Source organism: Panthera onca, chromosome E2 (assembly GCF_046562875.1).
Source record: "Panthera onca isolate mPanOnc1 chromosome E2, mPanOnc1 haplotype 2, whole genome shotgun sequence".
Classification (NCBI taxonomy): Eukaryota; Metazoa; Chordata; class Mammalia; order Carnivora; family Felidae; genus Panthera; species Panthera onca.
Window position 1 is genome coordinate 11,691,445 of NC_138353.1, and position 24,702 is coordinate 11,716,146.

At 53.1% G+C, this 24,702-nt stretch overlaps 1 protein-coding gene and 1 non-coding gene across 2 annotated transcripts; one reads left to right on the forward strand and one right to left on the reverse strand.

Moving 5' to 3' along the window:
• Positions 1-1,188: 1,188 nt before the first annotated feature.
• Positions 1,189-19,127, reverse strand: CEACAM19 (CEA cell adhesion molecule 19). Its single transcript, XM_078439701.2, has 8 exons — positions 18,478-19,127; positions 17,196-17,564; positions 7,044-7,194; positions 4,537-4,620; positions 3,897-3,943; positions 3,197-3,282; positions 2,696-2,728; positions 1,189-2,266 (listed from the first exon to the last, which is right to left on the reverse strand). The coding sequence occupies exons 1-8, from the start codon at positions 18,530-18,532 to the stop codon at positions 2,213-2,215; spliced, it is 879 nt and encodes a 292-aa protein (XP_078295827.1). The 5' UTR covers positions 18,533-19,127; the 3' UTR covers positions 1,189-2,212.
• Positions 17,995-18,181, forward strand: LOC132674907 (small Cajal body-specific RNA 16). The gene has a single exon (XR_009608639.1).
• Positions 19,128-24,702: the final 5,575 nt, after the last annotated feature.

Below are 24,702 nucleotides of genomic sequence, written 5' to 3' on the forward strand. Positions count from 1 at the left end.
CTCAGAGCCTGGAGCCTGTTTCGGATTCTGTGTCTCCCTCTCTCTGACCCTCCCCCGTTCATACTCTGTCTCTCTCTGTCTCAAAAATAAATAAATGTAAAAAAAAAAATTTATAAAGGTTTCTGGTGAAATTCTTTTTTCTTTTTAAGTTTATTTTTTAAATTTATTTATCTTTGAGAGAGTGAGAGCGTGAGCAGGGGCGGGGCAGAGAGAGGGGATCCGAAGCAGGCCCTGCACTGTCAGCGCGGAGCCTGACGAGGGGCTCGAACCCACAAGCTGCGAGATCATGCCCTGAGCCCAAATCAAGAGTCAGGTGCCCAACTGACTGAGCCACCCAGGCGCCCCTGAAATTCTTTTCTTTTTTTTTTAAGTTTATTTATTTAGCTTGAGAGAGAGAGAGAGAGAGAAAGGGAGAGGCAGAGAAAGAGAGAGAGAGTATCCCAAGCAGGCTCCGTACTGTCAGCACAGAGCCCGATGCGGGGCTTGAACTCCCAAACCGTGAGATCGTGAGCTGAGCCGAAATCAAGAGTCAGCCACTTAACACACTGGGCCACCCAGGTGCCCCACAAACGAGTTATTGGCGCTTAACCGATGCCACCCGGGGCCCCCCCAGGATCCTTAACTTGATCATAGCTGCAAAGTCCCTTTTGCCATGTAAGGTAACATTCACAGGACATTAGGACACAGACGACTTTGAGGGGCCGTTATCAGCCTACCAGTCTTTTTTCAGCTCCCGGATAAATAAATAAATAAATAAAAGCGACCGTCCGTTATGCTTTATTTATCCTGTGCCCTCTACCGCTCCCATCTCCCTGAACTCACCTCCCTCCCTTTCCCTCTTCCTTCCTCTGCTCCCATCACCCTGGCCTCTTTATCGCCCCTTGAACTCCCCAGGCACCGTCCTACCTCAGGGCCTTTGCACTTGCTGCTTCTTTGCCTGGAATGCTCTCCCTCCAGATCCCTATATGGCTTCCCCTCCCTCCCCCTTTAGGTCTTGGCTCATTGTCACCTTCTCAGCAGCCTTCTCTGCCCTTCCTGTGTTTCAAATCACGATCCCTCGGGGCGCCTGGGTGGCTCAGTCGGTTGAGCATCCAAATCCTGATTTCAGCTCAGGTCATGATCTCACGGTCCTGGGATTGAACCCTGCGTCGGGCGCCACACTGAGTGTGGAGCCTGCCTGGGATTCTGTCCCTCCCGCTCCCTCTGCCCCTCCCTCACTTGCACACACATGCGCACTCTCTCTCTCTCTCAAAAAAAATATAATCCCAATCCCTCAATATTCCCAGCCCCCCTTCTCTCTTTATCTCCCCAGTGGCCTCATCACCATCCAACACACCACGTGTGTTACTTCGCTCGTTGACTCTCTCCCCTGCCACAGCGCCCCTCTAGGGGAACAGAAGGGATTGTCTGTTTTGTTCCCTCCCAAAGCTGCAAGATCCAGAACTGCGCATAACACGCGGCTTGTTTATTGCTGAGTGAGTGAATAAATTAAGGGGCTACAGACTGGGCCCACATTTGGGGCCTGGGGTTGGGTGGGGGCAGAGAGGGCCTTGGTACGATTCGGGCCGGGGGTGGGGGCAATGGGCAGAAATTGGCCACAGGTTCTGAAAGACGGAGTCTGGAGAGGGGCGGGGTCTGCCCCTGCCTGGGCAGGGAAGGGGTCTTACCCGGTAACTGACCAGGTCTGTCGTCTGGGGTCACAGCCCGTGAGGCCAGCCCTCCCTGCCATGTGCCTTATCCTAGGGGGCCTGTGTGGTGGGGGGCTGCCTTGTCCCAAGGGGCGAGGGGCTCCAAGGACAACCAGGGAGCAGGGGTGGGGCGTCGCGAGCTGACGGTCAGAAGCCCGGCCAAGTAGGCGCCGGTGAGGTCTGGCTAGAGGCAGGCCCAAGCCCCAAGTATCTCCCCCCCGCCAAGTATCCAGTGTGTGTGGGGGTACTTTGGGTTGGGACAAGGAAAGCCTGTCTTTCACAGGCACGTGGCCCAGGCCAGGTTGCTGGAAGGACCAGAACTGAGTGTGGGTTGTATACTCAGACCCATCATGATCTCTTGCCCCCCGCCCGGGACACCTGCCCAAGTCTTCATTGGAGTCCACCTCGTTGGCCCCACGGCCCTGGTGGCCTGGTCCTGTGGGGTCTCTGGTACGGCTTTTCTGCGGGCGCCAGGTCCCAGGGGAGGGCTGAGGCCGTCGCCCTTCCAGGGCCCTGGGACCCCTTCAGGGCCTTGGCACGAGCTGGCAGTAAGGAGCAGGGTCGGGGTTCAGCAGGTCCTGGTGGGGGAGGGAGAGAAGGGGGTTGCGGGTGGGGGGGTCAGGGTCAGGGGTGAGCCAGGCAGAGGCTGAGAGATACACGCAGAGAAATGCACACAGACACACGGGGACACAGAGATCCAGGGGCAGACAGGAGGGGACAGAGAGGGGCTGGGACCCAGACCCAGAACGGGCTCCCCGCGGTGGGGTCTGACGCAGGCCCCGACCTGCTGTGTGACCCTGGGCACCGCCCTTGCCTCTCTGGGCTTCATTTCCTCCTGTGCAAACTCACAGCCTTGGAATCCTTCTAAGAGGGAGGAAAGTGCCTCCCCAGGAGGGGAGAGGCTGTACCGTGTACAACTACGGACCCTGAGAGCAGGTGGACGGTGGGTGAGGGGGCCCCTCCCGCCCCGCCGTCCTCCCCTCCCCTCCCGCTTCCCAGCTCCGCACCTGATAGTGGTGGTTCTCGGGCAGGGGCAGGGGCTGCAAGGGAAGAGCACGGGTGAGCCGGGCACCTCCAACCTTTGACCTTTGCTGTGAGGACAGGCACCGGCGGTGGCACGTCCATGACCCCTTTAGCGCTCGGCCTCCCGTCCACACCTGCCCTTCTGAGCTTCTCCGTTTCAGCTTTTGAAATTGCCGCTCTCGTTCAGTTCACTCTTTCTTATTATCAGCCCTTCCCACCGATAATAAGGGGAGTATCTGCTCCGCGTAGAAACTACAGCCAAGCGGCAGAGAAAATAAAGTCCCCCCACCAGCCTCCGTGCCCCAGAGACAAAGGCTCTTTAGGTTGGGTCCCTTCCGGTCTCTTTTCCCGGTGGCTCGAGAGCAGGGAGCATCCCAGAGAGAGTCGCGTTCCCATGCGACTTGTGTGGGACAAGGTGCCGGGCCCCACAGCGGGCTCCCAGGGGAGGCACCAGGTGGGCTTTGGGGGGAGGGGGCGGGGCTCACCATGGCGGTGTTCGCAGACCCCGGGTCACCGAGGGGGGACACCAGGAGGGTCGGAGATGGCATCACTTCGTAGATGTTCTCGTCACCTGAAGCAGAGGACAAGGGAGGAACCGGCTGACAGGTGGCCCACAGGCCCGTGCTGGCTGCTGTCGGCATTCATTCGTTCGGCCAACATTTGTGCAAAGCCCTCTTCTTGCCCAGCCCGGTGCTGGGGACACAGCGGTGACCGAGGCAGTGCTGGCCCTGCCCTCCTGGGGCTCACAGTCTGGTGGGGGAGCCAGGTCTGTCCCCAGAGTGGGTAGGGTGAGTGGCGGACCCCAGGGCTCCTGGAGGTGGGTCAAGGTGGGCTTCCTGGAGGAGGGGACGTCTGAGACTGAAGAGAGAGCTACGCAAAAGCAAGAGTGAGTAGGTGCAGAGGCCTGGTGGAAACAGCCTCGTGTTTGAAGGGCGATGATATGTTTGGCCTGTCTGCATTATATATATATATAGTCTGTTTTTTATTGTTTTCTTTTTGAGGCTGGGAATGTTATATGTGGGAGACGAAGCCAGGAAAGATGGTGGGGACCAGCGTATGGGGGTCTTGAGAGCCATGTTAAGGAGGCTGAGCCCGTCCTACAGACACTGGGGAGCCATGGAGGGCCTTTGAGCAGAGAGGAGTGACAGGGTGAGAGTTTTGGAAGAGGAGGGACTTCCGGCTTACCGGCATTGTGGTTGGGCTGCGCCTCTGGCTTCTCTGTGGTTGTCGTCCTGGGGACACACGGAGGGGGGCCTGTGTTAGGGCGCTCAGGTGGGCGGAGAGAGACTCAGAGAAGCTGGAAAGCCCATCCTCCCATCAGAGAGAGAGATGGTCTGGTCCCTGCTTCAGAGTGAGTCAGGACAAGACGTGCCCCATCCCCCCTGCCCCTTCTCCCATAATCTCCAGCCACAGAGCCCTTCCTCAGTTTCCCCAGCCACTACTGTGTGCCAACGACCGATGCCACTATTCATACAGACCATCTAAATCCAGGCGCCCCTGGATACCCTTATTTAAAAAACACACTTGAGGGTGCCCCGGCGGGGCTCAGTCAGTTAAGCATCCGGCTCTTGATTTTGGCTCAGGTCATGATCTCACTGTTGGTGGGATCGAGCCCTGCCGTCGGGCTCCACTCTGACCACATGGAGCCTGCTTGGGATTTTCTCTCTCTCTCTCTCTGCCCCTCTCCCGCTCATTCTCTCTCCCTCCTTCTCTCTTTCTCCCTCAAAATAAATAAATAAGCTTTAAAAAAAATAAAAAAAAATACACTCGACATCATTGCAGCAAATTCATCAACTCACTGAACAAATATTTACAGAACACAGACCGTGGGCTGGGCCCCGTTGAAGCCACTGGGGACACAGCTGGGAACAAGACCGACAAGGACCCCTGGCCTCCTGGAGCAGGCATTCTAGTGGGGAGAGAGAGAGAAGTCATATAAGTGACTGGCAGTAGAAGGTCAGGGAGTGAAAAGTGCTATGAAGGAAAATGAAGGTGGAAAGGGGCAGAGGGTAGAGGGGGTGTGCGTGCAGTTTCAAATAGGATGGTGTGGGGAGCCTCACTGAGAGGGTGACATTTGAGAAAAGGCCTGATGCAGGCAAGGGAATCAGCTATGCAGAAATCATGGGAAGAGAGTTCTAACAGCTTGTGCAAAGGCCCTGAGGCAGGAGCAGGAATAGCAAAGGAACAGCAAAGACAGGGGTGTGGCTGGGGCAGAGAGTGTAAGGGGGAGAGGGGGAAGAGGGGAGGTTAGAGGGGGTTAGTTGGTCAAGCTAGGTCTTGTGTCCATGGTGAGGACTTTGGCCTTGACTCTGAGGGACCCAAACTGACTGATTTTCACCGGATCTTTCTGGCTGCTGAATGGGGAACAGACTGGGGTGGGGGTAGGGGGGTGGGAGTGGAAGCAGGAGACAGAAGCTGCCATATTGTAATGAAACTTGACTTAAGTAGAAAGTGAGGAAAATGAAAGCCAATGGTTTAAATCTGTAGCTCGACGGGGCGCCTGCGTGGCTCAGTTGGTTAAGCGTCCGACTTCCGCTCAGGTCATGATCTCACAGTCCGTGAGTTCGAGCCCCATGTCGGGCTCTGTGCTGGCAGCTTGGAGCCTGGAGCCTGCTTCGGATTCTGTGTCTCCCTCTCTCTCTGCCTCTCCCTTGCTTGTGCTCTATCTCTCTCTCTGTCTCTCAAAAATAAGTAAATGTTATTACAAAAAAAAAAAAAAAAAAAAAAAAGATGTGATCACCGATTGACCCCTGAGCTGGACACAGGCCTTTGGGGGCTCCTCGCCCCCTTTCCTGTCCTGGGAATGTGGGTTCTACCTGCCTTTTCTGCTCCCAGGACATGGCCTTCAGATGGCATGTGGTGCTGAGGACACCTGCACGGTGGACGTGACTGAGCCCAGTTAGGACCTCCTCCTTAGCTGCTGCCCCAGACAAACCTCGTATCTAGGTTTTCTTTGCTTCGTGAAACTGTCCCTACTGACCGGGAGTGGCCTCTTTCTTCAGTCTCTCCCTCCGCTCTGTGTTTGGGGGCTGGTTTCAGATTACACCCGGGAAGCCCCCAGGAGCATTAGGGACCCACATCACCTCTTTTTGTGCCAGCTGTGAGCTAAGAAGGAGGCACAGCAAGGATGGCTTAGGTGCCTTTAATACCCTCCTTCCAGCCATGGCAGACATGACTAATCGATCACAGCATCCGTTCCCACGGAACTCAGCCCGGCCTCCAACTCCTTTTCCGCCAAGCTCTCTAGGGCACCCAGTAGGCCCTCAACAGGTGTGTGTTGACTGATTCACTGAGCACAACTGAGCTGGGAGGCGAAAGCTGTTCACCGCCCCTAAATTGGAGCATGCCGGGAGAAAGACAAGTAGAAGGATCAAGAACCAGAGACCACAGCACCTAAGGGAGAGTAGGACGAGGAGGTAAAGTGGCTGCCTTCATTTTCTGGATATTAGGGAGGGTGGAGAAATTCCTCGTCGGCCAGCAGCTCAGAACCAAGGTCACGAGAGAAAGTTCTCAAGAGGCTGATTTCATGAGGAAGGAATTTTTCAGAAACAGTCCCCTGGGAAAGCAGGCCCTTCTCCATCCTCCCCACCTTCCCCGGGGGCAGAGGGAGGCACCGCCTGATGCCTTTGCCTGCCCACCATCCACTCGGCTTCTTTGCCAATAAAGTGTATTTTTTTTGGGGGGGGGGACCCCTCCCCCCTTTGAACCCATTTGGTCACGTGGAGCTGGGTCTGTCTCTGGCTCCAGAGCCGCACAAATAGCCCAAGTTTGGCCAATCAGGGTATTTTAGCACCTGGCCACAGCGGCTGGTCTGCACAAGGACATGTGATTTAAGTTAAGCCAGTGAGAAGCAGCCCTGAGGCTTTGGTTGGAAGTGTTAGGGACAAGGTGTGGTCTGCTTGCTGTGGTGGCCCAGTTGGTGGGATAGAAGCCTGGAGCCCCCGGGGAGCTGTCTCATCACACTGCACAAGGGGAGGGCCTGCCTGTGAATGAAGCCACCACAGAGAAAAGCGGAGTCGAGAGGTGTATGGAGAAGGCTCTTGACAAAAATCGGGCCTCTGGATCCAGCCATACCTGAAGCTCATGGAGGAAAAAAAAAAAAAAAACTTTCTAATTTTTTGTAAGCCCGTTCAGAGGTAGGGTTTCTGTCCCTGGGAGTGCAGACGCCTATCTCGTACAGGCTAGAAAGATCCTTTTCGCCTCAAGAGTTCCGAGATTTGATGAGATTGTGTATGCGCCAGATGGCGTGACTCATGGAAGGATCAACCAGTGGGACCCAAGGGGTGGGGAAGAAGACAGAGGGAAGGAGAGAGAGGCCTGGGGCCCCTGTACCTGTGGCTCTGGCCCCTCCAGCTTCTTGTTAACAGGAGATGGGCAATGCTCCCGATGAAGAGGGCCCCAGCGGCAAGGGATCCAATGATGATGGCAACCATGATCCCAGCGCTCATGGGCAGGTGTGTAATGGGCAGCTCCTCATGCTTTTCTGAGGGGTATGGGAGAGAGCAAGAGGCCTGTGAGATGTCCTGGGAGGGCGTCCCCCCCCCCCCTCACCCCTGCATCAGTGACTGTCTGTAGAGCACCGATACCATTTCATTTTCCCAGCCCAGAGCTTTCTCCCGCTTTCCAGAGCTGAGCATCTGACTCTCTGATTGATTCTGCTGCACATAAAACTCAGCCTCCCCAGATGCAACCCCTCGGCTCTCCCCTCCTCGAAATCTCTGCTTCCCTGAGATTTCCTACGATCCTCGGCACATCAGAAACCTCCGGACACACTCCCCCCACCTCACCCCACCCCACCGACCTGCTTTTTCTTGCCTCAGTTGATGACACCCCCAGGATGAGGTTCTGGGCTATGTTTTGTCGGGGACATAGGGTCTCGACTCACAGGGTTCTCAAACACTAGCTGCCAGGTTTGGGACGAAGCCTGCCTGACTTCTGACCCCCCACCCCCCACCCCCACGAGGACCTCCAGCCTTTAATATCAAGCTGAGCACCTGCTATGTCCCAGCCCTTCTTGGCATCTAAGCTCGCAGACTCTGAGGTCAGAATGCTGGGGTTCAAGTCCCTGGGCAGATTACTCAACCTTCCGTGCCTCTCCCAATCTATGAAATTGGGGATAAGAAGAATATCTACCTTGTGGGGTTGTTGTGAAGACTGAATGAGTTCACACACACACACACACACACACACACACACACACTGCTCTTTCAATTTTCCAGCAAAGTAGATTCTGTGCCATTTTCAAGAGGAGGAAACCGAGGCACAGAGAGGCGTACTAACCTGCCTGATGGCTCACAGTAGGTGCAGTGCTGGGATTACCCCTGGGCCACCTGAGCTCCTAATGACCACTCTGTGTGGCTTCCAAAAAGGCACCCGTGTCCCAGGAGCCCCTGAAGGGTGGGAATCAACTGTTTCAGGCTCTGCGCGAGTGAGGACTGTTATTTCCAAACAGACTAGGGTGCCGTTGTATATATTTGCGTAACTAAATCCATCAATATTTGCTGATTTCATCCATTTCCCTGAAAGTTGATCTTTTCTAAGTGTCCAAAGCCCATTTTTCAAATGTAATCTTCTCACTGGGAGGAAGAGGATAGTTCCTGTCTCGGCACATATGGTCGTTGCCCCCACAGCCCAGGGAGGTGGCTAAGTCAGGCCCATTTTACAGTTGTGCACACCAAGGCCCAGAGGGGTTGCATTTGGGCAGAGGAGAGAACAGTCCGTCTTCCAGGCACTGCGTCAGCAACTTTTGCACCTTCTCCCTTTTTTAAAAAAAATTCTTTTTTTTTTTTCAAGTAGGCTCCACACCCAACATGGGGCTTGAACTCACAACCCTGACATCAAGAGTCGCATGCTCTATGGATTGAGCCAGCCAGGTGCCCCACCTTCTACCTTTTTGTTTTATTATTATTATTATTATTATTATTTTTTTTTTTTTTTTACCTTCTACCTTTTTGAATCCCCACAACAGCATGTGGAAATTCAGTGGCTCTGCTGAGTGACTAGGGAGGTGGGGCCCAGCCCTCCCCTCCCCCCACCATTGGCTGACTCAAGCAGCCTCCCAGTTCCTGTCCTCCCTACCCCGACCTTGTTGCCCAGTCTTCTTGCAGCATCCAGGGCCCCTGCTCCTGGCTCTGCTTGCTCTGGCCTCTGCTGCCCTGTCCACCCACGCAGTCCCGTCACCCCCGGCTCCTTTCCTCACACTCTGGGCTGCCCAGCCTTTGCCCAGGCTGTTCCCTCCGCTTGGCACACTCTTCTCCATGCGCTATACAGAACTCCTGCTTAATTTACCATTCCCAGCTCCCTCCGGAAGTCTTTTCTGACAATCCCAGGCCAAGGAGACTCTTGATAGGCATTTCCTTCACAGCTTACTCGCTTCATCATGCGAGGAGTTGATTCAGGCTGGCAGCCTGGACATGAAAGAGCTCCCACTACCTCCCTTCTGACCTCAGGCTGTACTTGCTAATAGACGAAATTCCTTTTTCCAGCTTGACTCAACTCGGGCAACAGAGCTTGACTCTTAATTCGGGCAACAGAGCTTGACTCTTAACTCGGGCAACAGACCCTGCATGCGAGGCATCCTGTGATGGGAACCGGAACTACCCCCTCAAGCAGGAGGAACTGCCCCGAGCCAGCAAGGCCCCTGTGACTGACCCCGAGGCAACGATGGACCTGACCTTGGCTGCCCACCTGCGTGTACCCACTGCCCTTCGCCCACATTTTCCTTATAGAAACCTAGAAGTGTTTTCGGCACTTTGGAGACCGTGTCTGATATGCCAGTCCGCTGTCTCCCCGGTGTCGGCCTCACCGAAATCGATTCCTTTCCTGTTTCACCTCCACCCCTGCAGTGCGTTCCCTGGGGATATCCCGGCCCTAGTCGCGCGCGCAAGCGGCAGGAACAGTTCAGCCGTAAGCCAATCAGCGCTCTGCATTCCTTTGGCCTTCGTGATTGGTTCCCGTTGGTCCAATCAGAATGAGGCGAAGGGGTGTGGTTCAGAATAGGGGTGGGGAAAGGATCCCTTCTGGAAGCCGTGGGTCTTGAGGCTTGGGGACCCTGGAGTCATCTTGCTACCCCGAAGGCATCGATCATGTCTCCTCCCTGGGAAAGAGAACCCTGAGCTTTAGCTAGGCGGAGGTCTCCCCCAAACAAAGACATTTTCCAGCCTCCTTTAAAGCCTCCATGCACCGGCAGCTCATTGAAACATGCCTTAGAGCACTGTGTTGATCATTGTTGCTGACGTCGGAACGCTGGGCAATTTCACAGGCAAAATTCTGTGTCCGAATTTCTCCATTTTTTACAAGCCACGCCTCATTGTGGCTTTGCTTTGTCTTAAAAAAAAATTAAAAAAAAACCCCAAACGTTTATTCACTTTTGAGAGACAGAGAGAGACAGAGCATGAGCAGGGGAGGGGCAGAGAGAGGAGGAGATAGAATCCCAAGCTGGCTCCAGGCTCTGAGCTGTCAGCCCAGAGCCCGATGCGGGGCTCGAACCCACGGATCATGAGATCATGACCTGAGCCAAAGTCAAATGCTTAACTGACTGAGCCACCTAGGCACCCCGTGAATTTCCCCATTTCATAAGGACACCAGACGTATCCGATTAGGGCGGAGCCTGGTGGCCTCATTTTAACTCAATTACCTCTATAAGATGCTATTTCTAAATAAGGTTATATTCTGATGTCCTGAGGGTTCGGACTTAGCGTCTTTTTGAGGCGACATCATTCAACATGCAACACCTCCCAAGCTCCGTTCCCTGCCCTCCTGGAAGATCTTTGAGCTGTTCAGGATCCTTTCGTCTATTTCTTTGCTGCTTAAATCAGCTCGAAGCAGTTTCTGTTGCTGTAGCAAGAACCCTGCCTGATTCACGTGACTGAGCGTCCTCTTTTTATAACTTGTTATATTTTCTGCCTTTTACTATAGACGGTGAGCTTGCAAAGAGGGAGGCTGTGAATCCCTGTATTTTTCCAAGTTGATTGCAACAGGATCTCTGCTGTGGTATGAACTTGCCATTCTTTTACGTAGGAGAAGGGTCTAATGCCCCTCCCTCGAATCTTCACTAATCTTAGTGGCTTGCTTGTAATCAAAAGAATACAATGTAAATGATGCTGTGTGACTCCCCAGGCTAGGTCAGAAGAAGCCATGGAGCTTCTGCCTTGGTCTTTTGGAACACCTGCTCTCTGTTTGTTCTCCCTAAGAACCCAGCCTCCATGTTGTGAGGGAGCCCGAGCAGTGACACTGGGGACACCACACAACAGTGATCTGGTGGATGGTCCCAGCTAAGTTCCCAGCTGACAGCCCGGATGAGCCTCCACACATGTGAGTGAAGACGCTTCTGGATGATTCCAGCCTCCAGCGTTTGAGCCAACCTCTCAGCCTTTGAGTCTTCTCATCCGAGGCCCCAGACATCATGGAGCGGACAGGCCCTCCCTGCCGCGCCTTGTCTGAATTCCTAATCCCCGGACTCATGAACACAATACAATGGTGGTGGTTCTTATACCACTGGAACAGAGCCCCACATTCTGTTTCTTCTTCCAGGAAGCAACAATTCCAGGAACTGTTCCAGGAACTTCTTTCCAAAGTTTGCTTTTTGGTTTTTCTCTTTCCTGGTCACTGGGACCATCTATACTCTGTTCTTTAACAGAGCATCATCAGAGCCTTCTTCCATGGATTGTATTTATCCATGTGTATCTTTTTGAGACAGAGAGAGAGAGAGAATCTTAAGCAGGCTCCGTGCCCAGCGAAGAGCCTGACACGGGACTTGATTCCATGACTCTGGGATCATAACCTGAGCTGAAATCAAGAGTCAGATGCTCAACCGACTGAGCCATCCGGGCGCCCCTCCATATGTATCTTTGATTAGATACAAATACATCTGAAAAAAGTGCTTTGAGAGGCCATCACACAAGTGGACAACAGCCAGACCATATATAAAAATAGAATTTTGACCCACAGCCTGCAGTGCGCTGCCTAGAAAACCGACCCTCTTATAAACAGCCCAGGAAGCCAGCCTGCTTTGGGTCAGACTTAAAGGAAACAGGATTGCTATCTCCAGCGACCATCCAGGACCACAAACAGCCACTTCTGCAAGAATGGGCCTTAAATGGCCGGGACTTGATTAACAACCAACAGCTTCCCTAAGGTTCGTCCCTGCTTCTAACTTCGGACCAATCAGAGAAAGCCAAATACGCAGCCTAACCAATCGCCTTCTAGGTTCCCCGGGCCAACGGCCTCCAATCAGGGCACAGCTGAAGCCTTCTCTTTTTTCCACCACGAAGCTTTCGCACCCCCCTCTGCCTGTCTTTGAGCCTCTGCCCAAATGCAAGCGAGAGTGGCTGACTCCCTCGCTAGAGCGAACTCCGAATAAATAGCCTTTGCTTTTCTCACTGGTCTCATTCTTTGCTGATTTTCCACAGCTTCGAAAGCAGCAGCTTCGCATGGATTTGCCAACCAGTCCTCACCGCGACCCATGGTGGGAGGTGTAATTGCCCCCGCTTTACAGACATTTGGGGACCAGAGGCTCTGAAAGGTTCGGCCGTTTGACGAAAGGGGAGTACTGCCGGTGAGTATGAAACCCGTGACACCATCCACTTAGCCCTCGATGGTGGTAGTTAATGATGAGGCAGAATCAAGTCATAAAAGTGTGGGCTCCGGAGCCCGCCAGCCTGGGTTCAAGTCTTGCGTCTGCTGCTCCTTAGCTGGGTGACCTGGGGGAAGTTACTTAAACTCTCTGTGCCTCCGTTTCTCCATCTGTATAATGGGGATCGTCGTGCCGTGGCTGGGAGGACACAAAGGGTAAATGCGTGTGAAACACTCTGCGCGTGTTCAGTGAAGGGGAGCTGGGCTCTGTAGTTTACTGCCTCGGGCGTCAGAGGGCCCGGAAGGCTTCGAGGAACCCGTGCAAGGTTGCTTGAAGGTCCCAAGCCCCCACGACTAGATTTACGGGGGAACAGACACCAGCTGTAAACGACCGTGATCCCCCTCTGGCTTTTGAGCCTGGGTTAGGCTGCTTAACGGCTGTTGGATCTCGAGCAACTGACTTCATCTCGCCGAGCCTCTGTTTCCTCATCCGTACACTGGGGACAGCTATAGGACCTCCGTGCCCTGGGCCTTTCTTGTGCTGTCACAGGCTGCCCTGAGCCTGTGAGTCCTCCACTTGGGGAGTTCTGCCCGAGACTCACTCCCTTAGCCTTTTTTAATCTCGTGGGCACGGTCACGTGACCCAGGCTCCGTGCTCAGGGACACGCCCACCCACATATAAACGCTCCCCGCCCCAGCACGGAGCTCTCTGTCTGTTCCTTTTGTACGCTCAGTGCCTGGAGCACAGGAGGGGCCCAATAGATGCTTCTTGAATGCATGAATGAATGCAAGCGTGAGTGAATGAATGCAGCCTGCCAGTCCCCCGCCCCCCCCCCCCCCCCCCCCCACCCAGGCAGGGGTTCTGGGCCCCGGGCTGACACTGCGGGCAATGCTTGCTTTGCTCTGGCTGGAGAGTTCCCTAAGTAGATTGCACCTTGTTTCTGGTTCTCGGCCTCCTGGGGGTTCTGCAAGCCCGCAGCAGCCTGTGTTAAGCCCCTTTCCAGCCACTAAAGGCACACAAATTCCTTCATGATTAAGGGAGATAAAGTGTGGGGATTGCCCGGAACTCAGGAAGAGCTCCCTACCACGTCCCCCACCCAGGGGTTGGATTTAGGGCCACCGCTGTCCTCGTATAAAAGCCCTGGCTGCCGAGGAGACCCGTCCTGCCCTGAGGACACGCCCAAGCCCGTGCCTCGTTACCTCGTTACCTCCGTCTTTTTCCTTTGCTCTTCCTTTGGCCTAAGGGCTCTGCTTCCTGTTCCCTGGGCTCAGCCCTCTGGCATTTCCCACAAGGGAGTGGCTTCCACTGGGGCTGAGAAAGAACCAGGTGGCAGAGGGCCAGGGACATGAACTCCGACCCAGCTGGGGCCTCGGTTTCCTGCCTTTCCCAGCCGCGTGGTGGGGGGGCCGTTCGCCTCTCTGTAAAATGAGGATCATGCCAGTTCTTGTGGGAACGGAATGAAGCGAGGTCAGCAAAGGACTTGGCTTAGAGGTACCCGGCATCCAGTAAGTGCTCATAGACGAGAGGCGGAGCTACAAATACTTATGAAGTACCTACTGTGTGCTAAGCACTGCTCTGCCCTAGGGGATTCATGGTGAACAAAACAATAGATTCATATTATGATTATTATGAGGAGAGCAGGTGTTGAGTCCTTGATCATCTGTGCAGTCCTGATCCCCAGGCCTCTGACTTCCCATCTTGTTTGTTCTCCTTGATCCCAGCCCCTTGGACAAGGGGGTAGACCCTTCACTCAAGGGGAAGGAAACCCCAGGCCAGGCTGGATCAGCCAGATTCTGTCTCCGTCTCTCTGTCTCTTCAGCTCTCTCTTTTTTAATGCTTATTTATTTTTGAGAGACAGAGGGCGAGCGGGGGATGGACAGAAAGAGAGGGGGACACAGAATCCGAAGCAGGCTCCAGGCTCTGAGCTGTCCGTACAGAGCACGGTGCGGGGCTCGAACCCACGAACCGTAAGATGATGACCTGAGCCGAAGTCGGACGCTTAACCAACTGAGCCACCCAGGCGCCCCAGCTCTCTTCCTTTCCATCTCTGCCTTTTGGAAGAAGAGATTCAAAATATGCAAAGAAGCCTGGGCTGACACCCGGTTTGAGGTCTGGCAGGAATCCCCAGCCATGAAGACGGGATGCGGTCAGAGGTGGCGCCCCCTGGAGGAGAAAGGAGCCCTTGCCTTTCCGACAACTTCTATTTCCCATCAGCTCTGCGGGGCTCCCCACCCATTCATTTATTCAACAGTGTGTCTGGCCCCGTTCTAGGCTCCCAGGAGACAGCTGTGAACCCAGGCCTCCCAGGGCCGACATTCCAGGGGCTTCCTCCGGGGTTCTACAAGGCTCCCTACACTGTGAGTCATTGGCAGAGAGCTTCTGTCCTTACAACCTGCGCCTGGGCTTGAAAACACCCCCCAGCGCTGGCCTAGGGTGTCCCTCCTGCTCTCCTGCCTCAGGTGTGCTGGCCTCCTGCCTGCTCAGTGCATGAATCCCACAGCTTCTTGCCACTGGCCCTTTGCACAGACCCGAACATCTCCCAAAGCTCCTTTCCCCTTGACTTAGAATTATCAGTAATGATCAAGCGTTGTCGAAGGAGCGCCTTTCCGGGGTAACCTCCCTACTACTGCTACTTATAATTTCATCATCCCCGTGTGTGACTTTTCCTTCGCGGTCCCTGCACTGTTCCTGATGACCTGTTTTTTTTGTGTGTGATTATTAGTTATTATCTGTCTCCCCCGCTGGGCTGTGAGCCCCGGGAGGGCAGGGTCAGGGCTGTCTCAGTCTCCACTGTGTCCTAGCTCTGATCAGGGCAGTCCAGATGCAGAGGCGGCCTTGGGGCAGAGGCTCGTGGGGGAATCTTTGCTGAAGGAACCAGTGAATGAGCAGTTTGGCATCTCCAGAGGCAGCCGTGCATTCAAATCCCAGCCCTGAAGCTAATATTGGGGACGTGCCTTAAACTGCCTGAGCCTCAGCTTCCTTCTGAATACAATGGAGATTTAACCATGGGTGGGGTAAACTGGGTATCAGATCACTCCTCTGTTTAATACCCTCTAGTGGCTTCTCTCATTCTCCCCGCGGCCAACAAGCCCAGCCCCTGTGTGCCTCTCAGGCCTCGACCCCTAACACCCAACTCGCACACTGCCTTATGGCGACGGCATCCTTCTGTCTATATGCTTTCAACACACCAGGCTAGACTTGCCTCAGGGCCTTTGCACTTGCTGTTGCCTCTTCTGTCCCTCAGAAATCTGCAGGGCTCCTTTCCTTCCTTCTGCTCAAATGTCACTGCTTCAGCAAGCTTACCTGATGACCTCCCGTCCCAGATTACATCATCCTGTTTAATCTTTTTTTTTTTTTTTTTTTTTTTTTTTTTTTTTTTTTTACTGGGTAAATCATAATCTCTCTGCCCCTCAATTGCCTCATCTGTAAAATGAGTCTGATGATATTTCCCACTCAGGCCTGCAGTGAGGATTCAATGAGTTATACATAAAGCAAGCATGTGATAAGCACCAAATAAAGTTAGCGCTATTATTCTTAATGTCTCTGAAATATGGCCTTCATTTATCATTTCCGTGCTCATTATCGCCTCCCACATATGAATGGAGGTGAGGCGGTTTTCTTTCTTTCTCTTCTCTGGGAGGAAATGGCTAAGCTCCCAGACTCTGGCATTATGACTTTGTGGGATCAAGTCCCAACTCTACCGTGCTCTGTGCCTTGGTTTCCTCATCTGTAAAGTGGAAACAAAAATCGTGCCTGCCTCGTGGAGTTTTTGGCCTAGAAAGTTTTCACTCATTTATTTATTCAACAAACATTAACTGAGAATCCATTGTGTCCTCCCCCCCCCCCCACCCCGCCCCGCACTGTGGTAGAATTTGGACGATAAAAGGACCACTACGTTCTCGCTCTCTCACTCTGAAGAAAATTCCATCCTAGGGAGACACGTTTGCAACGTGATAAGTCAGAGGACGTTATGAAAATCACAGAAGTAATGTCGTGATCAGAGTCCTCTGGGGACACAGATGGTTAATGACCAAGTCGGCCTGGGGGGGGGGGGGGCTGAGAAGTTCTTCCCCCCCCCCCTCCCGGCGCTTTTGAGATGTAACTGGTGTAGGACATTACACGGGGGGTTTTAAAGTAAATTAAAATTTAAAGTTGACTTATTTATTTTCAAGGAATCTCTACACCCAACGTGGGGTTCACACTCACAACCCCGAGACCAAGAGTTACATGCTCTGCCAGCTGAGCCAGCCAGGGGGCTGTATCTTTTTTTTTTAAAGACACAAATGAGTTAATATCGAGCAGTGGTTCTCAATCTCAGGGGCGACGTTTGGCATTGTCGGCGGGCAATTCTGGTGGTCACAGCTGGAGGAAGCCTCCTGGCATCTAGTGGGTAGAGGCCGGGGAAGTCTCTGAATATCCTACGGCGCGCAGAACAGCCCTGTCCTACAAAGACTCAGCCGGTCCAAAATGTTAACAGGGCCCAGGTCGGGAGGCTATGCTCTCGCGTAAGTGTGCCCAAGTGACGAGTGCCCAGGAATTGCTGGCCATCGCCATTGTCCACCGCCCCCTCTCTCGCACTTTGCCCCGAGTGGATTGCTCCCTTAGGACCACGTACACTGTAGGAGCTCAATAAATATCCTATTAGGGAAGGCGTGGGAGCGGTAAAAGAGACGGTGCGTTCCCCAGGGCCCGGCTCGGGGTCTGGCACAAGGCAGGCGGTCAATAGATACTTTACCAGTGAGGATTAAGTGATAGCTTCAGGGCCCGGCACACAGTAGGTGCTCAATCAGTAGGCGTTGAACGGGTGAAGGAGAGAGCCGAACGAGGCGGTATGGGCGCAGACCCTGGCCGTGGGAGATGTCAGGGCATGTTAGCCTCCCCACTCCCTTGCTCGACGGGGCAACACTCACCCTCCACCTGGACCTTGGTCTTGGCCCTCACGGTCCAGGCAGGATTGATGGTGACAGCTACCTGGTAGGTGCCGCTGTCGGTGGGCTGGGCCCGATGCAGCAGCATGGAGCCATTGGGGAAGCCAACGATGTCACGCTGCCCCATGGCACTGCCGTCCCTCTGGGGCCGCTGAAGCTCGGGGATGTAGGTGAAGAGCATCGTGCCACCGTGGGCCTCCTCCCCCAGGTACCAGTTGAAGTCCTGAAAGGTGTCTGGGATGCCCTGGACAGACAGGAGCAGGTCCTGGTTCTTTTGAGGATGCTCTGGAATCTTCTGGATGCGGAGGGCAGCCCGGGAGCCTTGGGGGACCCAGAGGGCCAGGATTGAGGCTGCGGGGGGGTTACAGGGGTGGCTGACATCAGAGGTGTTGGGCAGGGATCATAGCATTTTCCTCCCTCTGTGTCCTCATCTGGGGACAAGGATTCTGAATGGTGTTTAGGGGAAGCAGGGCTGGGGTTGATTAGTGATGTCTGCCCCGGGGTCAGGAGTGGGAACCCAGATATGAAAGCCCCAGGTTTCTTATCCCATTGGCCCAGCAGATTTTTCTGCCCTAAGGTGCTATGTGGTCTGCTTCTAAACTCATGGACTCTCTGAATTCATTCATTCATTCATTCATTCATCCATCTAACCAATACTTACGGACATACATATTAGTTATGTTATAGTACCAATTATATATGCTATGTCTAAAATTCTCTAGATTTCTAGGCACAGGGGATACAGCACAGAAACAAATACAGATCAATTCCTGTCCCCATGACGGTCCGGGGAAAGGCTCCCGTGTTGCTGAACCTGCCCGGTTGTGGGTACAGCCTTGTACCAGGCAGTCCGATCCTGACCTCAGTAAATTACCAGCAACAGTTTTTTTCTGGGGTTTGAATTTGCAATAATGGGCGTGAACATTCTAGCCGCAGTTTGATGATCACGTGTGATACTGCAAATAGGACGAACACACACACACACACACACACACACACACACACACACAACCCCCTCTCGCCAGCCCCCAAACAGACAAACAAAATACCTGTCCTCGTGGTCCTGACATTCTAGAAAGTTCCATAGTTAAAATTAGGGATGGGGTGTGATTCTACAGCTCACCATCCTCCCCAGCCCTCCCCGATCTTACTCTTAATAATGTCGTCTTCCTTGACCATCCTTCCCTTCTTCTAAGAGGAAACCTCAGCCCCTGGGCTGAGTCCTGCCTTCCCCCCTCAGCCCTGGGGTGTGTTTCCTCCTTACCTGAGAGCAGGAGGCCCTTTGAGAAGTGGCGTCGGGCCCCCTCAGGACTTGCCATCTTGGTGGCGGGGGCCACTGCGGGTACTCAGCTGGCAGAAGTGGGCCAGCTCAGTGGGGGTCCTGGGCGTGCCTCCCAGACATGGCCGAGGCTGACCAAGCCCCAGCACCCCCTTTCCGCAGGCTCTGGAGCCTTCACCCGTGCTCCCTGGGATGGCTGCCGACACTGGTTGAACCAGTTTTCCAGGGTGACTGGGGAGCCTCCTGGGGCTTCCCAGGACTCCTCCCTTGATCCCCTCCAACCGCTCTCTTCTCCCCACCCAGTGTGACTGAGCAATCTCCCCGGGCCAGGCAGCTCCCCGCATGTAGCCCCAACATAACCCCCTCATCCAACATCCCCCATGCATAACTGTGCCCATTTCACAGAGGAGGAAACTGAGGCTCAAGGGAGGAGGCAAGCCTACCAGTAGGTGGAGATGTGACTTCACCAGTAGGTGGAGATGTGGCTGGTTTACTCTGAAGAAAGCTTTTAGCATAGTTTTTCAAAAGCATCATTCATTCATCCATCCATTCATTCATTCCAACACACGCTCCTTATGCCCAGCCCCACGCTGGGTGGTGCTGAGGACACAGTGACGACTGAGACAGCTCTTGCTTTGCCCTCCGTCCACAGTCGGGCTCACAGTTCTGTGTCTATGTTGGGGAGGGGAACAGACCCATCCCCAGACAATGATGATCCGGAGGGATCAGCGCTGGGACGGAGGAGCCCAGGGGACTGGGAGAGCCCAAAACGATGCCTCACTCAGCCTGAGGGGCAGGGAGGGCTTCCTGGAGGAGGAGACGACGGAACAGAATAGGAGTAGCAAGGAGACAGGTGCAGTGGGGTGGGGTGAGGTTTATGCCAAGCATTGTTAACAGCACTTGAAAGGGCGTGGAGGCTGCAGATTCTGGCTGGGGAGGGTCTGAGTAGGAGGGGGTGAGGCTGGAGAAGAAGGAGGGATCGACTGGAATTCTGAGCTCTGTTAGGACAGGGTCTAGGTGATGGAGGGTCCAGGGCTGTGCTGATACTTTGGCCAGTAGCCGCATATGGCAATTGAAATATGCCCTTAAATTAATTAAAATTAATGCCTCAAAAATTAGTTTCTCGGGGCGCCTGGGTGGCGCAGTCGGTTAAGCGTCCGACTTCAGCCAGGTCACGATCTCGCGGTCCGTGAGTTCGAGCCCCGCGTCAGGCTCTGGGCTGATGGCTCGGAGCCTGGAGCCTGTTTCCGATTCTGTGTCTCCCTCTCTCTCTGCCCCTCCCCCGTTCATGCTCTGTCTCTCTCTGTCCCAAAAATAAATTAAAAAAAAAAAAAATTAGTTTCTCAGGGGCGCCTGGGTGGCTCAGTCAGTTAAGCATCTGACTCTTGGTTTCAGCCCAAGTCATGATCTCACGGTTCGGGGATTCGAGCCCCACCTTGGGCTCCGCGCTGACAGTGTGGAGCCTGCTTGAGATTGTCTCTCTCCCTCTCTCTCTCTCTCTCTCTCTCTGCCCCTACCCCCTCCCTCTCTGTCTCTCTCTCAAAAAAAAAAATTAATTTCTCAAACTGGCCACTTTAAAGAAAATTTTTTTTTTTTTTTAAGGTTTATTTATTTTTGAGACAGAGAGAGACAGAGCATGAATGGGGGAGGGACAGAGAGAGAGGGAGACACAGAATCGGAAGCAGGCTCCAGGCTCTGAGCTGTCAGTAGAGAGCCGGATGCGGGGCTTGAACCCCCGAACTGTGACGTCATGACCCGAGATAAAGTCAGACGCTTAACTGACTGAGCCACCCACCCAGGTGTCCCTGAAATTTGTTTGTTTACTTATTTTGAAAGAGAGTGCACTGGGGGGGGAGGGGCAGGGAGGGAGAGGGAGAGAGAGAGAGAGAGAGAGAGAGAGAGAGAGAGAGAGAATCCCAAGTAGGCTCTTCCATGCGGTGCCCAGCCCGACTTGGAGAAAAATCTTGACTTTGAACCACCTTAGGGTGGGGTGGCCCAGCCCCGCTAAACAATCGCAGAGTCCCTGTGGCGAGCTGCTGAGCTTGACTCAGCCGGGCTCCGCTATCACTCGGCTGTGGGATCTTGGCTGCAGGTGACTTCACCTCTCTGAGCCTTGGCTGTCCTCCTCTGGACAGTGGGGACAAGCATCCGCACCTCACGGGGCTGCCGCGAGGGGTAAGGAGACACTCACGCAAGAGGCCCCCAAAGCACACAACAGACGTCTGGCGGTGGTGGTGGTGTTGACCTTGTCTTTGGACTTGCGCTCCTTCCAGAATTCTCCCTGCCCCTCTGTGACCTTGCTCAAGGGAAGTGCATCCCCCCCCCCCCCAGGCGTTTCCAACCCCCCACCTCGCGAAAGCTCCCTGATGCCTTGAAGGCTTTGTGCGATGTTTAGTGTCCACGGGGATTTACCCTCAGGCCTTCTGGCTGCAGTTTTGAAACTTCCTCTCTCTGCTTGAGAGAGAGGTGGTTGCAAACCCGGCCGTCATTTCCAAGTGGGGCCGCCCCGGGGAGACAGTTCCAAGCCTGGGCCCCAACAAGATTGCCCGAACCAGCCTCATTCTGGTAGGAATTTGGTTGCACAGCAGGAGTGGAAGTTAGGGGGTCAGAGGGATTCTGGTACATTTTCACTGCTAACCTCTTGGAGTGAAGGCTCCGTAAGTAGTGCTAGGCCGTTCGTAAAGCAAAGCCTATTATTCTGGAATTTCCAGGTGCTGAAGCTTCTCTCTGTCTCTCTCTCTCTCTCTCTCAAATAATGACTGATTCCTTTTGCATTATGAAAAGAAAAGGTTTAATATAGAAAATTTAGACAGTTTGAACGCAAAAAGAAGAGTATAAAATTAAACCATCTTCTAACTACCCAGAGAGGTTCACCGGTTAAAAAAATACCAGAGGTCCAGACTTCTGCTGTCAGCCATTCTGTCATTCTGCAGCCTTCCTCTGGGTTTTTGCCCAGTTTCAGAAGGCAGATCCTGATGGGTCCGAGTCCCCCCCCCCCGGGCAGTCTCCTTCTTTCGCTGGGGATTGGTTGGGCGGTGGGCGATGCCGGCCAATGAGATCCGAGAGGAGGCTGCTGGGGAAGTTCACCCAGGACACGGTCATCTGTTTTTCCAGATCTGGGTCTGGCTGCGATGGCTGGAATGCAGCAGCCATCTTGGCGCCAGCCGGAGGCCGATGCCAATACGCGGTGGAAAACAGAACCAACTGCAGAGAAGCAGAGCTGAGCTCCACACGCGGTGCCTGGAGTAGAAACAGACAGTCCAGTTCCTTGTGTTTAATCTCAGCCTGGGGAGCGGGGGTGGGGAGGGAGGGCCCTCTCTGCTTTTGGCCCCTGAAGCACCCTCACCATCCCATTTTTATATACTGATGAAGGTTCTCCCAGTGTCTGGAGTCTCCCTAGGCTCCCCTGAGCCCTTCCTACGAGGCCTGACTTTTGGACCGCTGTGTTCTTCTCTCTTTTGTCCAATTTTGGCAAGTATCCTCCTAAGTCAGTTTAACCAGAACCCCTCACCCTTGATAGCTGTTCAGCCCTCCACGTCTGATCAGGTTCCTCGTTTCCCCCCACCCCTCCCCCCTAGGTGCTGTCTGATCACCCCTGCTTGCCCTCCGCCAGGCAAGAATCTTGTCGGGTGCTTTAACAGGCATCGTTAAATAATCGTTTTCTTTACAGTTAGAATACTATTTTTTTTTCTTTAACCCATCCTTCTTAATTCACCCATCCTTCACTTCGTGAATTTAATTGGTTCCTAAAAATCCTGCCCCTAAGAGCTGAGGTGTGGAAATCTACATATATATGTTTAAGATAGAACTCCAGGATATTGAACCGTTCAAATGAAATAACATAAACGTCTGTGACTCGACACACAGTTTACAAAACGTGACATCATCCACTTTGCTTCCAAGGCGTTGCAAAGAAACAAGCGAAAATAAATGTTGAAAGAATTAAAATTCCCTGCATAACCTTCACAGATCAAACCGGGCATTGCTTTAAGACTACGTGCGTCAATCGGTTCCATATATTAACTGATGTAATGCTAACGTCTGTATAAAGTAGCTTAATTCAGTATCTTAATTTACAAACAGGGAATCGAAAGTTTATGATGATTAGGTTAAGAAGGATTTGAACCCAGACTACCTGACTGCAAGTGTCATTGTGTATAACAGCTCCCTGGGGTCGGCGTCCCCTAAATCTACCAGACATTGTCCACAGCTGTGGCATCAGTCGACGTTCCCACATCCCACGTATGAGATCTCACGAGTCTCCACCTCCTCGTCCACAGCTGCTATTTTCAGACATGTGGAGTTTTGCAAATTTCATTATGGTAATCGTTGCATTTCCTGAAATCCTGGTAAAGCTGAACATCTTTTCACATGCATATTAGCTGCCCAATGTTTCTCCTGACGTTTCATTATTACAGTTTAATTAACTATATTATATTATATTATATTATATTATATTAAGCTATCGCTGGAAAACAACAGAAATATGTGGTTTGGACAAATTATGAAATAATTTGCCTGTTTAATCTCAACGAAGCCCGTTTTCTATTGATCCCTTATATGCTCGTGATGAGGGAGGTGGGGCAAGCTGAGGGCAAAATACAGGCTGCCCCCCCCCCCCCCAGGCGGGATATGGGTGATATTCCCCGTCACAGCCCCCCCCCCGCCCCCCTCCTCCTCCCCTCCACGAACAAAGAAAAGGGGTTTAAGTGCTTGCCACGGTGATTGTGGGAAACTAAGGCAAATGAAAACTTAAATTCCCTTACTACCTCCAGCCCATTGGCACGTCCTTGAAACCGACAGAGTGACCTCCCTCCAGGAGCTCAGCTGCCTGGATGATGACACTTTGCTGGGGGCAAAAGGGAATCTTGGCTTAACATTATCCTGAACCCCCAGGATCCTGTAAGTCTACTTCTTTTTTCTCAGCTGCCCCAAGATACATGCTGGCAATCCTACTCCAAGTTTATGCCCCCCCCCCCCATATACATCTGAAGGGTCTCATGACTGAGGTTTTATTGAAAGGTAATAAATGGTGTTTCCCTAGCAACAGCTAGCCCTTCAACATCCTGGAAACCTTGTTTCCAAAGTTCCTTAGAGACTCTATCCCTGACCTCCTCCCAATCTGAGGGTAAATAATGAATAACCTGTCATGTCCCCATGCAGCAGCTGTTCCTGTCCATGGGTCCTATCCCCCTGCTTTAATAAAATCACCTTTTTGCACCAAAGACGTCTTCAAGAATTCTTTCTTGGCCATTGGCTTCGGACCCCACGAACCCCCCATCACCCCCAAAACTTCATCATTAGGACCCAGGCAAATACTAACCTGCTTTCTGTCACTTTTTTTTTTACTTAAAAATTCTTTTTCTATAAAAATTTAGAGTTTTTTTTTTTTTTATTATTGTGGTAAAGCTAACACGCCAAATGGATCGTTTTAACTGTTTGAAAGTGTGCAGTTTAGCGGCGTTTAGCTCGTTCACAGTGCTGTGCAGTCGTCACCACTATTTCCAGAACTTGTTTTGTTCTGCTTTGTTTTTGTCTGGTTGTGTGTGTGTGTGTGTGTGTGTGTGTGTGTGTGTGTTTTGTTTTTTATTTTTAAATCACAACAAAAGGAAACCTTGAACCCATTGAGCAGCCACTCCCCATCATCCCCTTCCCTCCAGGTCCTGGCAACCCCTCACCTCTTTCCTGTCTGTGTGGATTCGCCTACTCTGGACTTTGCCTAGAGACGGAATCCTACCCTCTGTAGCCCTCTGTGGCTGACTTCTTTCACTCTTTTGGGGTTCATTCGTGTTGTAGCCAGACAGTGCTCCACCCCGTTTATCTCTGAGTAATATTCCACCCTGTGTGGGTGGATACACCCCATGTTATCATTTATTGCCGCGCATCTGGGGCGTCCCCACCTTCGGCCATTGTGAATAGTGCGGCTGTGAACACCGATGTACAGGTGTTTGGTGACCTCGTTTCAATTTTTCTGGGTCTCTGCCTGGAAGCGCAATTGCTGGGTCACCTCGTTTCCCACTCAGGTTTTCGGGAGCACAGGATCGATCGTCGGTCCAAGCCGTCTGCCACCTGGAGGTTTCCAGGACCTTGAGCCTCCTCTAGGTGGGGTAGTACCGGCTTGGAACCCCCTCCCACCCCCACCCCCCACCCCTTCCTCCCCTGGGAGCAGTGCCCGGGCAGGGCTTGGGGCTGTTTTCGCCTCTCCGCCTG

Excerpts from the sequence above, each read along its gene's own strand:
- CEACAM19 (XM_078439701.2), bottom strand. The coding sequence starts at position 18,532 with ATGGCAAGTCCTGAGGGGGCCCGACGCCACTTCTCAAAGGGCCTCCTG. Across the intron at positions 7,195-17,195 it reads GACCAAGGTCCAGGTGGAGG|AAAAGCATGAGGAGCTGCCC; the intron begins GTGAGTGTTGCC and ends CATACCCCTCAG. Across the intron at positions 4,621-7,043 it reads TGGAGGGGCCAGAGCCACAG|AATGCCTGCTCCAGGAGGCC; the intron begins GTACAGGGGCCC and ends TCTCCCCACTAG.